Source organism: Nilaparvata lugens, chromosome 9 (genome assembly GCF_014356525.2).
Source record: "Nilaparvata lugens isolate BPH chromosome 9, ASM1435652v1, whole genome shotgun sequence".
Classification (NCBI taxonomy): Eukaryota; Metazoa; Arthropoda; class Insecta; order Hemiptera; family Delphacidae; genus Nilaparvata; species Nilaparvata lugens.
Genome location: NC_052512.1, coordinates 27,486,013 through 27,502,883, shown reverse-complemented (window position 1 = coordinate 27,502,883; position 16,871 = coordinate 27,486,013). Strand labels below are relative to the sequence as shown.

The following is a 16,871-nucleotide window of genomic DNA, read 5'->3' as shown; positions in this document are numbered from 1 at the left end:
GTCGGTTTCTTCGGACATCTTTTACCCCTAAGGTTTGGGGCACCTGACTTGAATGGAGAGCCGCTTCGTTGTTCGTTGCGTAATGTTTATTCTTCCTTCAACACAGGATTGGAAAAACGAGAAGGAATTAGCCTTGAAATAATGTTATCACCATAGACTCTACACAACTCGCCGTGAATTTCAGCTGCAATTGTATTCTTTCCCGTTGAAAAAAAAAAACAAATTACTGTACACAACAAAATTTCATCAACGGTAGGAGTGAGCGAGGGCTCCATATTGGATTGCTCGTAACTGAATAAATGAATGATGGCAGTCCCCTGAAAATTCTACAGCACAGCCTCTAAACCTGGAAAAGTTCCCTAAAAAGTTCAGCCTTTTCCTGCCATGTACAGGTTTATTAAAAAATAGTTTATTAAAAGATAACCTTATCTAAACTTGGGAAAGGAATAGCACAAGGTTACCTTATTTTTTCTCCCCCTATCATTTTGATGATTTACTTATTGTATAAATGAATAAAGTATAAAGTATAGCTTACTTTTGAGATACTTCAAAATTTCTAGTTTATTTACTTCTGTACTGAAAAGTGGACTCAAATCAATTCAAGTGGATAGCATAACCCATAATTTTTATTCATTCATATCTCTACCTTCATTGCATTATCATTCATCCTATCATCATCACCTAGGCTTAAAATACTTCTAGAAAGTCGCCTTTGTAAAATAATAAAATAAAAAAAAAATACTTTTTGAATTAATTCACTTGGCCTACCTGTCTGAAGATTTCAGCATTCCAAACATGTATAAATCCATTCAGAGACAAAGCAGCCAGTTCTCTTCCAGGTCTATTGAAGGCCAGAGCTCGAACCTGAAATCAAAATTGTACATTTTTTCAAAATTCAAATTTATTTCCACAAAGTGCAAACATTTCAACAATACAACACAAATGCAATGAGTTACAATCAATTCAAGTAAAGAACATTCCTTGAGCATTCATTGAAATTACTTGGAATTGTCACAACGTTTTTTTTTCAAACGTTTTCGAGAAATTAAAGACAAAATTGTGTGATTAAAAAGCTATTTAACTTCAATATTATTTGAGCTGGAAACATCTAGTCTTATCACCATGAACTGTCAGCATTGGATAAAATTTATGTATTTTAAGGAGTGTTGACAGGTGAAAAAAATCAATAAAAATACAGTCAATGGAAAAAAATATAAAATAATACTTTGAAATTATACAAACATTATCATATCTTAATTTAGTACATAAAATATTATAATTGAAATCAATTTATGTATCAAACTTATTTTTATACTTATGATTTATTTTCTCTTTCTTTTTTGCTTAATTTTCACTTTATTGTTAAATTTAGTATTAGGATAGACTCCCACCAGCGAGCAAGTTTTACTTTTGCTGGTGGTGATTTTCATTTCCATTTGAAATAATTGTTCAGCGCTTGCGCTCTGAGCTAAACAATGACACTCGACCACAGCTCAAACCGTGATTAAATATTTCGATGTGAACTGTTCATATCTTGCGTATATATCTCTAATATATGTGCTACTATATAATCACATTTTTGGACCTTTTTTAGATTACGTCTTGGGTACCCCAGGATGGAGTGTAAGACAAGTCAATACAATGCCTATCTGCATTGCTGAAGTTGAGTTACAGGGCGCCAGCCTTCAATCATCATAGCAGGCAGGAATATTCAGTTGATAGCTGATAGATGTCATACTGTTGGATCCAACAATGCGCCTATAAACAGCCTAAGCCCCGCACACACACATCGACTTTTGTTCGTCCGATATTTTGCCGTCCTCATAAATTCTAATAGATTAAACAGATGATTTCAAACAGATATTCTCAAGCTCCGTTCAATCTGATAAAATTCATAAGGACGGCAAAATATCATTCGAATAAAAATCGATGTGTGTGTGTGCGGGGCTTAAGCTGTTAAGGATTGCCCTGCCACACACATCAATTTTTGTTTGTACGATATTTTTCGTTCTTATGAATTCTATAGAATTAAACGGAACTTGACAGACAGCATCTGTTTAATCTATTAGAATTTATAAGGACGGCAAAATATCGGACAAACAAAAATCAATGTGTGTGTGTGTGTAGCTAGCCTTACTCTGATAATTAAATTGATTAATATTTCACCCCAAAATATTTTTGATAAAACGAAAACTCCTCTCCATGTCATAATTGGTGGCTTAAACTGAATTATCAATATTCTATATTAACATTAATTATAAACTGATATATTTAAAATGCTCATACTCCGTCACCCAGAGAAATGCAGTCTGAATCATCAACCCACCTTCTGCGCAGACCGACACACTTTAACACTCAACGCTTTCGTACGCGCATAACACGGTGTTCGCACTATTACATCATCACTCCTATTACCTGCAAAATGATAAATACAAAATACAATAGAGTAATGTATCCCATTTATGAAAGAGAAGTCATGCACAGACAAAAATACACAATAGATAGACAAGTAATTATTTCATTTGAGAAAGATCAATCATGCACTGGCAAAAATACAAAAAATAATTGCTATCCATGTGAAGATCATAGTGTCATGAACCACAAGGTTTGACAAACCCCCAAACATCAGTTCCTTCTTTAAGAAGAGAAATATTTTTTTCCTACAGTTACGTTGAAAAGTGGCCATTGCTGCACTGATTACAGAACGCAAAGAATCACTTTTCCGCTCTAGTGCGGGAAAAATTTTTCTGCACTCCAGATTTGCAACATGGCAACGCAAAATACTTAGTAGGTTATATGAAGCAACAGTGCAGCAAAATCAAAATGAAGTTGGTAACAGTGACTGCTGTGGCTGCTATAGTGAGCAGAGGTGCAACCAAGCACAACGCGCTAATTATTACTATTATATATTATAACCAAGGACAACGAGAACTTTAGGATTTTAGGATTAAGGTTTTTATCAATAATAAAATTACACAGAAAAACATTTGATGGATTTCAGGCAATTTTACCCATAATTACCCACTTTTCATATTCAATGGTAACTGTAGGAAAAACTTAATTTGAAATACGTGCGCAAAGTTCCTTTGCTGCACTCAAGAAACCATTCCGCCCTCGCCTACGGCTCGGGCGTAAACGTTTCTTTCGGTGCAGCAAACTGTCACTTTGCGCACTAGTTGCACAAATAACTATTTTCAACTTTAAAAACTAAAAGCTGATCAGACAGTTTTGGCTGACAGAGTAAAAACGCTGAGGAGAGGTAGAAGTGGGACTAGCATTCTAGTCTCCCCTCCAGCCAGCTAGTGGAAGAAGCTTTCCACTTTTCTTCTGAATAATTTCACACACTTTTCCATCGCCTATCTCCAGAGACAGACCGAGCTAACCCGTGGATGGACATCCCCTGGTTTTTCATTCAGACCATGGCAACTTATGATGGACGTCAACTGTATAACGGTATCGTTCCAATCACAATTTATTTTTCCATATTGTTTTTAATTTTTAGAAATTTCAAATTAATTATGCCTTGAATCATGTTTTAAAAACTTTCATATAACTTTCAGTCATTGGCAACAGGTTTATTTTTAATTTTTAGAACTGATTAAATGCTCAAAATTCCATAACCTTCCTTAATTGTTTTGTATTAAAATAGATGTAGGATAACTAATTTTATGAAACCAAAATATGTTAAAATTCACATTTAAATCTCACAGAAATTTCTTCTTTTAAATAACATAAATCTGACTCCTAAAAAAAATGTTTTTCTTTCAAATTCCAAAAAAAAACATTTAGTTGATAATATAAAAAAAAACTAACTGCTTTGCTCTACCATCAAATGCTATTCAACAACAATTTGACAGTGTTCCCGTCTGGGAACTGGTCGATCGCCCCCTTTTTGTTTCAAAGGGTTTTAATGTGGTAATTGAAATGATTGATTTCTCTATGTTTGCTCAATTAGTTGTATCATGCGAGGAGTAAGTCGAGATGTCTGAACTGATTGCTAGTACACATGAGTCATTGATTGTTTCGATTCCTTCCTTAAAGATTTTTGAACATGTTTGATTAAATAATTACTTTTACAAACAGGTCACCAATCATTTATTACAAATGATGGAGACCACTGTTCAATCAATTAATGCTACAATAGGAATAATATTCTACCTACTACGAATCATAAATTAGATAAGATTTAATTCATGTGATAATACCGTACTGTACAAATTACAATATACAGAGTGTTTACCAACTCCCTCCTACCAATACTCAAGGCATTGTTTACTAGGTAAAAAACATTAGTCCGGGCAACCAAGACAAAAAAATGACAAATAGGGGAAATAATTCATGTATAAGCCAAAATTGGAACAGTTGTAGGGGAAGGCTTCTTAAACAACATACTAAAAGTACTGACCGGTGGTGGTGGAGCTAAGGGGAGAGGGGGCTCTAAAGGTGCATTTTTTTCGTTTTTTTTGTAAATAACTCAGTTGTATTTGAACATATGCCAGTTGTATTTTATTAAAAAAATATTTTTTGATTGTGATGTTTTGCATTTTGATTTATTTTCTGTATATTGTGTTGAATTGAATAAAATATTAGGTTATTGACTGATTGATTGAAATTATATTGTATAGGTATTAACCAGCTGAAATCATGTGTAGTGCATTACATGAAGGTCTGTCAGTGTGATAGCTTACAAATAGCCTCAGCTGATGTTATGAATGAATGGGAAAACTGTTGTAATTATTGCATGCAATGAATTCTTCAGCTGACTGAATGATAAATCACAACACATTTTTTCCTATGCTCTTTCAATGTTATATTTATATCCTGAAAGAGGATGGAGTGAGTTAATTTTGTTGTCCAACAAACTTGACCTGTACAAAGGTTCGAAGAATCCGTGTACAAAATTTGAAGCTGATTGATCAATTCTTACTAAAAAGTTATTGTAGAATGTATAAACAGACGGACAACGACTTTGGCCTTCAGTAAGTCAAAAGCGAGAACTCACTGACGCTCGTTCAATAATAGATGGTAAACATATTTTTACTTGACATACCATTGAATACAGAAATGCATACCAGAAGTTTCATCTCCTCCTGAATCATCATCGACTCGCCACAGAGCCAGTTTGGTGTCACGTGACCCGGTCACCACGAATTGGTCATCCAACCAGCACATGTCAAAGATCCAGTCGCTGTGGGCTCCCTGTAGAGAAACCAAATATATGTTTCATCAATTTCGAGAGAATATTATCAGTTCTTTTGGAAGGGTTCACATACAGAGCAACGACAAGAAAATGAATAACATTTGGGAGTGTTCACACTTCGGCAATGTTGTTCGGGCAACAGATGATCTGTTATAAACAGCATACCGGATTAATCTGTAACTAACATATTCATTCATATCCTTATTATTCATTCATACAATAAGTACATCACCAATATAATAGGGAGAGAAGAATAAGGTAACCTTGTGCTATTCCTCTCCCAAATTTGGTCAAGGTTACACATAGTCCGCAATAGGCTGTCTTGTAATTCTGTCACTATGAACAAATATGTTAACAAAGTAGATTTTTTAATTTAGATGCTTCAAAATCGAAAAAATATTCCAAATTATTATCACTAAAATAGGAAAGATTCACTTATTAAAGAAATAATTTTGAAGAAGGACCGAAAAACAAATAAACATATTAATTACTTAGTTTCAATTGATATTTTGACTAAGCTATATTAATGTTACTTCTATTCATACTCGTCCGGGCTGAATGGGGAAAAGTGGTCCAATTAGAACTCGTGCGAATTATATTTCCACTGGTTTGTGAGAATCATACAGCTTTAAACTTCAATGTCCAGTTCAAACAAGCTCGTTCAAGATATTTGAGCATTGTCAAACCGGATATGCTTTATATGTGTGCGCTGGAATATTATTCATAGAAGCTATCGCTGTACAAATCATAATTATGATCCAGTGCACTCATTGTAAAGCGTAGGGGTTTTGACCATGTTGGAATGTCTTGAGCGAGATTGGTGAAACCGGGCATAAGAGCATGATATGGAAAACATATTAATATTATCTATATATATAAAAGCGAAATGGCACTCACTCACTGACTGACTCACTCACTCACTCACTCACTCACATAACTAAAAATCTACCGGACCAAAAAACGTTCAAATTTGGTAGGTATGTTCAGTTGGCTCTTTAGAGGCGCACTAAGAAATCTTTTGGCAATATTTTAACTCTAAGGTTGTTTTTAAGGGTTTAAAGTTCGTCTTTTAGCATGTATATTCTTCTTCTCCCAATCTCTTAATTATAATTGAATTTCCATATCATATGTTACTATAGAACTATAATCTAGATAGAGTACCTCTTCGAAACAGTTGTTAACTGGCAACTAATTAATAATTTTTTCAGGTTGGCATTAAGTTGAGTTGACTTTGTTAGGTTGGCACCAAGTTGAAGATTTAAATGCATTTATCGCGGAAAAATTGATTGGGCACTGCTACTTCAATCCTGGGAATATTATATTACTAGCCGTCAGGCTCGCTCCACTCGCCATATCCGTTTAGCCAGACGTTTAGTCTGGACCCCCGACTGGATTGTTCTAACATATGATAAAAATGCTCAAATGAAAAATGCAGGCGAGCGAAGCGAGCCTGCTGATCTTATTCTTGGACGAACCAGTCGGGGGTCCAGGGGGCGGAGCCCCCTGGCTAGACGGATATGGCGAGCGAAGCGAGCCTGACGGCTAGTTGTCAATAGATTTTCAAGTTTCAATTTTTTCAATTTATTAAAAACACACAAAACAAGACAAAACAAAATAACAATGAATTACAAAAGAAATAAAATGTTACAAATATAAAAAACCATGGGCTTTGTGGTTGGGTGAGTTGGAGAAGAGAAAAAAAGAGAGGAAGATACCTAGCCAACTATGGTTTCCTATGTAATAGGCAGGCACAGAAGAGAAGAGAGAAGTGATGAGGAAAAAAGGGAAGGGAGAAATGGGGGGAAGGAAGAGAACAGAGGAATAGGTACACAAAATAAAGCTAAGCGAGTTCACTGAAAAATGAAAAAAAACTAATGAAAAAACAATGCTGGAGCAGAAATCTCGAGTCATATATCTAAATGGAAGAAGAAATTACTGTATGTCCAGTTTGATTTTTCAGCTGATCTTATTGTCGATGAGAAAGTGATTTGGAATTAGGTTTATTATTTTAGTACCTATGTAAATTAACTGCCTCCTTATACATTCAATATTAGTGTTATAGGTTACATATTTGTTAGCAGTGGCCCTCAGATTATAATAATTGAGTGTAGAGTTTAATGTGAGAGGAAAATCGGATCTATATTTTATTAAGTACTCAATTACGGTTTTTATGTATAATTGACGTATAGTCATGATCTCAAAATCACTAAAAACCATATCCGTTGGATAGAACCTGGGTTTGCTTAATATAGTTTTGATTATCAGTTTTTGTGCTACAAATAATTCATCAATATGACAGTTGAAACAGCCTCCCCAAACAACTATGCCATACTGCAGAATTGACTTGACTAGAGCATGATACATCATTTTCAGGTGGTTCTTATTAAGAATTCTGTTAACTTGGTGAAATTTAAAAGATAAATATCTCATTTTTCGACATATGTATCTAATATGAACATCCCATTCAAGGTTTTCATCAATTATGATTCCCAAGTACTTAGTATTATTGACTTTTTTTTAATAGTGGGACAATCACAATTAGCCTACCCAAGTTTAAATTGCACTGAGAATGGAGTCTCAAATCTTGATTCTCGTTAGGCTGCCCTACTCTATTTGCAGAGAAAGTTATGTAGGTAATTAGTTTTTTCAATATTTAAACATAAGGTATTCTTATCCAACCACTTCTTAATTAAAAGCATATTATTTTCAGCTATGGTATGAACTTCATTCCATGAATTACCGTGAAAAATAGCTGCAGTATCATCTGCAAAGGATATCACAGTTGAGTTTAGAAGTCTTAAATTTAAAAAGTCATTTACATAGAGTACGAAAAGGATGGGAGAAAGTACAGTACCATGAGGAAGACCATAAGAAGTTAAGTCAGTTACCGGTACACTAGATTGATCATTTATGATGGTTAGGGACTGGGTACTATTACTCAGATAGCTTTTGAACAATTTCAGCGAGACTCCTCTGTAACCATAGGACTCTAGTTTATTGAACAAAGTATTATGAGGTATTGTATCGAAAGCTCTGCGTATATCCAGGAAGGCCGCAATAGTTTTCTTATTGGAGTTTATTTTCTCAGATAATGTATTGATGAATTTTATTAGAGCGTCAGATGTAATTTTACCATTCTGGAAACCGAATTGGTTCTTGTTGATTATTTTGTTAAGTTTAATCTGCAATTGTGTTGAGTTGTTCAATCTCACTATGGGTGTACTCCAAACCACTATATTAATTTAATGATTAATCACGAAAACAGTCAGACCAACATATTTTCAACTTCTTCTTTTTCCCCTATCCCATTCTGCAGCTACCGCCGCGTTGGGAGAAGGTCCCGTATCCATCCTCTGTAATTGTCCCTGTCCACAACTGAGCCGTACTCTTCCCCCTCCCCGCAGCAGTACACTCTATCCTCTCCTCCCATGTTGCTCTAGATCTTCCAATCGAGCGCCGTCCCAAGGGCCTAGACTCCAAATACTGCCTATGCTTTCTATGTCTGCCCATCCTGCCAGTTGCCATTCTGGATTACATCCGAAATGGGTGAGACTTCCAAATCTTTCATAATACTCTTGTGTTCCTTATCCTGTCTCGTCGGGTCTTTCCCACCATTCTCCTCAAGCACTTCATTTGGAGGGCTTTCACTCGGCTTATGTCATTGGTTGTTGGCGTCCAACTCTTGCTGCCATAGATCAAAATAGGCTCCAGAACGGACTTATAACCTCCGATTTTAGTATTTCTAGAGACTTCTTCCTTTCCAAAAATGCAGTTGCACAAGGATTAGTCTAATATGTTCTGGCTGCTTTTTGTATCCTGAGTGTGACTTCCAGTTGAAGTTTGCCTGATTGATGTATGACTGTGCCCAGGTACTCATATCTGTGTGTTTGAAGGAGTGGCTGACCCCTGCTGGTCAGCCACCAACCGATTTTGTGACCCATAAAGGTTGATTCACACATATGGGATTGTACTGCGTTGCGTTTGCGATGGGACTGCGACCAGGCGATTTCAGATGGTTTCGCCAATATGGTCTCTCCATTTGAAATGCATGGCTAGAGCCTACAGTCATTCACACATAGAGGACAGTGCTGTTGTCGTGCTGCGTTGGTGTTGCGACAGTGTCGTTTGAGAACTCTCTCAGAGAGCTCTTCATGCCCTGTGGGTCGTTGAAGCGGCTTCGGTTGTTTCCGAAGTGCCTCGGGCATCTTCGTGTACACCTGCCGGCTGTTCTGGCTTGTATATTAAGAATATAATAATCGTCAATTCATTCTCAATTATTTTCAAAAGGTTCTCGAACTTCGGTATACTCTAACGAAAATAGGGGAAAGTGGGGCAAAACCGACTGGTTGGGTCAAACCGACCCCTCACCAATTGACTGACTGGTGCTGTCACCATGCGGGAAAAAATTCACTAAGTAAGCCTACACAATATGAGTCAGATGTAGCTTGTATTCACAGCTGTGAACTGAGTCATAAGAGTTCTACAAATTCTTAAAGTTTTTTCTGAAAATTTGTTCGATTTTTCAGTCACATATGATTGTTTACCTGTCTTAGGTGCTATTGGATACAATTCCAATAAGTTTGATCTTCAATTCAGTGTTTCTTTTCAAATGAATCCATATAAATACAATCAACCTTGAGTTGTTCTGTAATCGGTTGTGGCCATTTTTATTTTGGCATGTGCTGTGGGGCAGAACCGGCATTTTAGTGAGGCGCATAACCGACTGCAGTCGGTTTTACCCCTTGCAAATTGATTAGTTTCCCTTCAGTGTAATATTATATAACCACTTAATTATTAAAACTGGTTTAGTGTTGTCTGTTTATTCATTGTTTGCAAATGTGCATATTTTATCAGTAGGCTGAACTATTGAAAACTATATCGTGAAAAGATAAATTTCAAATGAAACTGTTATAAGCTGCTTTAAAACCCACCTTTCAATACAATTCTTCATGGATTCTGTTATGAGCCTAATTATAATTTATTCTAGAATGCAGGGAATGGATGGACCTATCCTGTGATTTGCAAATCAATCTCCTGCAGCTCTCAATAGGCTACTATCTCTCAATTTGATCTTCTGTTTATTCTATTTGGAATTTTTGTGCTGTTTAGACAATTACTGTGTGAATTGAAGAATTGACAATAATTCAGAAATATTATTCCTTTAATTATTATGAACTTGAACATGAGATTTATCATGTTGCATTTGATAGGTAATGGAATGAATGAATAGAGAAGCCTAAAATTAATAATCACTCATAATCTCATAATAAACACACTACCACATGAAATCTCATCACCCTTATGGGCTACTTTAATCAAATTAATAAAAACAACATGAAACTTGTCATTGAAACATTTTAACAACTAGTTTCGACCTACTTTGGCCATTTTCAAATTAAAATGTAAAAATAAACAAGTTGATACTAGATAATATAAGTTCATATGATTTATTTCTTATTCATTATTTTTGGTTGAAGTTATTTAATTTAAATCATAATTATTTACTTTTGATTTTATAAAGAACAAAATTATTTAAGTCGAATTGAATTATAATTATTAAATAATTCCTAATTGATTTTGTAGTTTTATAGATATAAAATTCGTCTTTCAATTTATTACTTCCATTACTAAAGCTTAATATTTTCATATTAGAATTTATATCAATATAATTAATTATGATTAGTTTCAATTAAATGTTCAGCAAACGCCGATTCTTGAGTAGTATTTTTTGCAATAACCTCTATTCATTTTCTAAACGAAAAAAGGGTTGGATCTAGTGCTCGAGCTGCAAAGGATGGGCTCATGAGCAATGCCATAGCCACCTCTAATACAAGGCCCCGGCCTACGATATAGCAACGTCGCAGGGTAGGCCTAGAATCTAATACATGATTGGTGAAAAAGATAAGCTGGTATTTTTTTAAATCTTTTTCACCAATCATGTATTAGATTCTAGGCCTACACTGCGACGTTGCAATAGGCCTATCGTAGGCCGGGGCCTTGCTCGAAAAGTGAGGAGGAAGATGACACCTTCATTTGTGATTTGTGTAAATATTTAAAAAAAATCACATTTGAGTCTCCTTTTTATTCTATTTTTCATATGTCTTGGCACCTCTATTCAAGTAATCTCATGTTGTTTTCATTTTCCTATGTCATGACAACTTTGTTAAATAAAATTTTGTGATTTGTGTGGTTATTTCAAGTGTTTCTATGTCATTTCCATTAATGTCGGTTTTACCCCACCCATGGGGCAAAACCGTCATTTTGCACAAGAAAGTTATAAAATTATTACCGTTTTTATTATAATTAAATAAATGTATTTGAGTATGTATAGTTATCATGAAATATGTAAAGAATGAGATTGACATCATATTTTGATAAATCTGCCAACAGATTTTCATTAATTGAACTTCAAACACTAGCTGGTCGGTTTTGCCCCACTTTCCCCTACTTGAAAAATGTCACTTGAACACTTTTAAGACGCGGAAATATAGTGTGGAATTCTCCCTCTTCAACTCTTGCTCTCCACAGTTGGTGCACCCGATATTTTCGCCTCTTTCTTTATTCTTCTTCTTGCAATACACTAAACGCACCAACCGCTATAATGACACCCTCTTCGTCGGAGACCATATCTGTGACTGAAGTGATGAAGTGATTGCAATGGAATGACGTAATTACAGAGCAAAACAGCAACAAAACGGACGCAGCAAAGTCCCCCATATAAGTCACACATATGTGTGAATGAACGCGACCCAACACGAACGCAGACCGATCGCAACCGCACCGCAGCACAGAATAGAATAGAATAGAATAGAATAGATTTTTATTCCTTTAAGTATAAAAACTATACAATCGAAAACGTCATAATCTTATAAGCATTACAATGATAATCTTACAATGATAATAAATCTAACAGACATTCAATAATAATCACATAATAGGCAATCAAAATATACAAGTCATGAAAGTTTATATATAATAGTTCACACTTATTTAAGATTTACTCTAAATTCAAATTTGATCAGAAGTAGCTACTAATAGTTGCATTGCTCATGTTGAGGAATTCAGTCAATGAGTAAAGCGGATTTTCTGTCAAAAGTGTTCTCATTTGACGTTTAAACTGAGCAACAGATAATTCTCTTACAAAAAACGGAAGCTTATTGAATATTTTTATAGAAATTACTCTTGAACTGATCTGAGTTCTCCTCAGCCTGGCATATGGTACTTCAATACACTGTCTGTACCTTGTATTATGCTGGTGAAAATTCTCCCTACGTAGGAAAGAGTCAAAATTCATTTTCACTTCCATAGCTAGTAAAAATACAAATAAGCTATAAATTGTCATTATTTTCTGTTCTACAAAAATTGGCCTACAAGGTTCTAAGTAGTCTGCATTACCAACAATTCTCAAAGCCTTCTTCTGAAGGAGCAAGATTTTTTGTACATCAGTAGCACAACCCCACAATGATAAACCATATGCAAATGTACCTTGAAAGAAGGCAAAATAGGTCATTTTGAGGTAATGTTGAGGTACATATTCTTTCAATCTGCGTAAAAGATATAACACTCGGCTCAGCTTGGAACAAACGTGATCAATATGTGCGCCCCATGTCAATCCTTGATCTAGATAAATAAGTCCCAGACAGTCCCATAAGTGTGGATCAACCTTGAAACGTTCACATTTTTATGAGACCCTATCCAATTACATTCGCATGGAGTAGGAGTTATGTATTATCAGATGATGATGATGAACGAAATCCTGGAAAACATGAACTGAATTCATCTGAACTCTATCGAAAATAGGAAACATGATCCTGAGTCACCTGAACACTATCGAGAATGAATCGTAATAAAATTTACAGTTTTTTCTCAGTTTCTTAAGTCACTTTTTCTTCATGAGGTTCTTGAAGCTCTGAAGTTATTGGAACTTTAAAAAATGGGCAACTTCCAGCATTATTACATGTTAAAAATATCACGAAAACTTATTTTTTGCCGATGCCGCCTTCAGTGAACTGAATTTCACTTGAAAATATACTTCAGAAATTAGATTACATTGGACCACTTGTTTCAGTGGAGTTGAAAAGAAAAGTTTCTCCCCTACAGTAAGATTTCTAATCCACTGTTAACATTGGTTGAATTCGGGGACATTCATAAGGAATGTCGACATATTGGATCTCACTATGGATGTCCTCCGAACCACTTACCTCGCCCACACACACAGGATCCAGGGTGGGAAGTCGGTACACAGCCACGTCGTGCGAATTACTAGCCCCTGTCGCTAGCAGTGTTCTGGAGGGATTTATCTGCAGTGCATGGATTCCACTATGCTCGCCCATATCGTCAACAATCGACTCCGTCGTACTGCCACTTAGAGGCGGAATCTGGTCCAGTGTGCGCGTTACCACATTGTACACCATTAACTGAAATTAAAACAAAATTGTCAATTGAACAAGGGTAAAAACAAAATGAATTACATTTATTATGAGTCATAGTTGATCCAATTTGTGTTGTAGACAATTGGCATATCTTGGCAGGTTCCCTTAAGGTGCATTTTCGTTTGTGCCTAAACTTCCGCAGTCGATGACGACAAGCATTGTTGACATTCATATTGTCCAAATTTCAAGTGTGCTAAAGCAGCTTATCAAATAGCTCTTCATTATTTGTGTTCGTTATTCAAGAATCAAAACATTTCTAATATTATCCAAATTTAGCCATTTAAAAGTATAAACTCAACCTCCCTCATTAAAACATAATTGAACATAATCTTTTAGGTTATTTAGACGAATTGAAATCTACCCGATCTGAGATCCTCACACTGTCGTGGTCGACGACGGCATTTACGCACAAACAAAACCCAGCTTTAGAAGGAAATATGATTTTATAGGCTAATTATATAGGCTGATTATATATATGATTTTATAGGCTAATTATATAGGCTGATTTTATAGGTTAATTTTCATTAACCTATTTATATTTCATTAGCCTATTTATAAAATAATTAGTTTTTATGTCTCATAAGAGAACATGCATAAGAAATTGTACCCGAGAAAGTGAGTGATTCTGGTGCTGGACAGCTTGATATCGTACCATCAGGGCCGACCAACTTCCTCTCATTAGGGCTGCTCTTAATGATGTTGACTGGAGCAGTATTCAGAGTTTTCATCAGCCAGAGAACGCTTTTTCTCTAGCTTATAGGTGTAATCATAGGTGATTCACATAGGTGTGATCATAGGTGTAATGAGCCTCAACAGAGGTAAAGTACCAGAGTTTACTGTAAAAAATGTGGTAACACATCCATCAAAACGTAGGCTACGTCAATCTTGGTATCCGTCAATGTAAGGCTTATGCCACACTCCCGTCAAATCTCTGGCCGATTGTTCAACACAAGCGGCTCATGTTACTCTTGCCATCCATACAACAATGTGACCATAAGACAAGCATACTATCAAAATCAGTAGTGGGGAGACAGTCACTCGCCTTCGCTCGTCTCGTCACGACAAAAATCACTCTCACGCTTGTCATCATTTTTACACACTTTATAAGTGCGACGCCGGCATTTTGGTATGCGTAATGCCGTTTCCAATGTCACTGCCGTAAACCTACTGTAAAGCCTGTCTGTGATGGAGATTGGTTTGAGTTACAAAAATGTAACAAACTACAACAAATGCAACAATAGCTACAAGTACATGATTGTAATGCTTGAATTAAATACCTAAAGGATAACTAAACAAATCACAGATATACTTACTTTATTACATTTAGTTCCAAACACAATTTGTCTATTACTTAACCACTGAGAACAGAACACCTTGTTCAGGTTAGGAAGCGTAATATTCCGTTCCTTAAACATATCATGCGTCAGTATGTGCCTCGTCCCGAAATCCTGTTTGAACTTTCGACATTCCCTAACATTACCTTCCCGACTCCTAATATAGTCAACAAAATTGTAAGATGTGTTTAAAATCTGCTTTTGAACACTTTCCGATTCATCTTCGTCATCATCATCATCACTTCCGTCGTAACAGACAAAATCATCTGGCTTTTCGGGACGTCGAATTCTTTCCATTTTCAAAGCTTTTAACCTAGTTCGTCGCTCCTCCAACCTAGATCTTAACGCACATGGAGGTTGTATACCGTAAACAGGGATTCTGTGAGTGTGAGCCATTTTGACGTTACTCAATTTTATTATAATCAAAACAGAATTGTCCAGTAGTAGGAGAGAACAATGTTGTAATATGTAGTACAACATAAATATATGGACAGATTCATTAATTCATCTTGCTAACCTACAGACCATTTTAACTTCCAGATAAAGATATTTATCTAAAGTAATAACCAGAATTAACAGTCTAAAAATAATGTAATGTTTTAGCAAGAGCTGACTGGCAAAGAAGACATAACCTAGCATAATTTTCTAACAGATACATTAAGTTGCAGCCCCCAAAGCTGCTACATTTTACTGCATACAAATTGAAGTCTCTTAAACGACAAACACTCAACACAAATTTTGAAATCGGAATTCCTTGAAACAAATAATTTTTGTTTTTATATGGAAGTGAAAACTAACTTGTAGGACATGAAGGACGTAATCTTAAAACACACACTCTGTCACTCTCACACAAGGACAAGACACAGACACACTTGACACTGTAGAGCGACCCAGCAAGCAGCACCGGGCATGTGCTTTGTATTCAACAACGGCGCATGCGCTTTGTATTTAATTGTGTAGTACCATGAAAAGCCACTGACAGTGACACTGCTTGCCCAAACTTTTACCGCTAATCGCTAATACCTTACCTTAATACCTTCAGCTTCACTTTGACAATGACTGTGATGAATTTGACAATACAATTTATTTAATAAATCGCTAATAATTGAGGTTAAGGTGGATTGTTAATTATTCACAGGTGACATATAATAATACTATTACTGTTATATTTAAAACTTTTAAATAATTTAAGCATCAAAACTAACTTAGTTGTTTTCAATTTATTTCATAATAAAATATCTCCAAAAAGGTAGGGTACTATGGTGTTTAGATTCTTATCGGTGATGGTTAGGTTTTTATGCATAATAAATAAGCAATTTGGAATAATAAATAAGTAATTCTCTTTTGCAAAAATCAATTAATCCTTTATTCAATAATTCTATCCTAAATCCAGTTTTATTCATCTATTTAGGTACTTTGTTATCAATTACACATGACACAGCTTGATACCTGTGACGCCAAATTGGGAAATAAACACAGTGAAAATGAACATCAAAACATATACTAGACTATTTAAAAACTTATTGTAAAGCTCCATTAATTATTAAAAAATGAAGTCCTATAATGTTATAGCTTTTGTTTATTATTTTTTTAATTATTGTGAGTTGTATAACTAACAGTTTTCTTATGGATTACAAAATAACTGAGAAATTATGGAAGTGTAAAGAATCATATTAACTTGTGGACGTACCGTATGCAATGAATACCTCACTTCACTAATAATATGCTATAAATACTTGACTAACACTACAAATTGATGTCCAATAATATACGAAACGTAAAATACAAATACGAAATTGAAGTTTGCAAGATGAAATAAAATTCAGATTCAAATCCTGTTGCTTTCAAAGTGTTAGTGCCGGTTGCACAACAGCCGGTTGAATTTTAATCCTAAAAGAAATATTT

General features: G+C 35.2%; 1 protein-coding gene across 1 annotated transcript in view; it reads right to left on the bottom strand.

The window, feature by feature from the left end:
• Positions 1-15,822, bottom strand: part of LOC111056209 (DDB1- and CUL4-associated factor 12) — a 43,800-nt gene extending 27,978 nt beyond the window's left edge. Inside the window, exons 1-5 of the mRNA XM_039435725.1 lie at positions 14,946-15,822; positions 13,402-13,617; positions 5,073-5,199; positions 2,327-2,415; positions 769-864 (exon numbers count right to left, since the gene is read on the bottom strand). Coding sequence (XP_039291659.1) covers positions 769-864; positions 2,327-2,415; positions 5,073-5,199; positions 13,402-13,617; positions 14,946-15,446 — 1,029 coding nt within the window. The 5' untranslated portion in view covers positions 15,447-15,822. The remainder of the gene's footprint in view (positions 1-768; positions 865-2,326; positions 2,416-5,072; positions 5,200-13,401; positions 13,618-14,945) is intronic.
• Between the last annotated feature and the right edge of the window lie 1,049 nt (positions 15,823-16,871).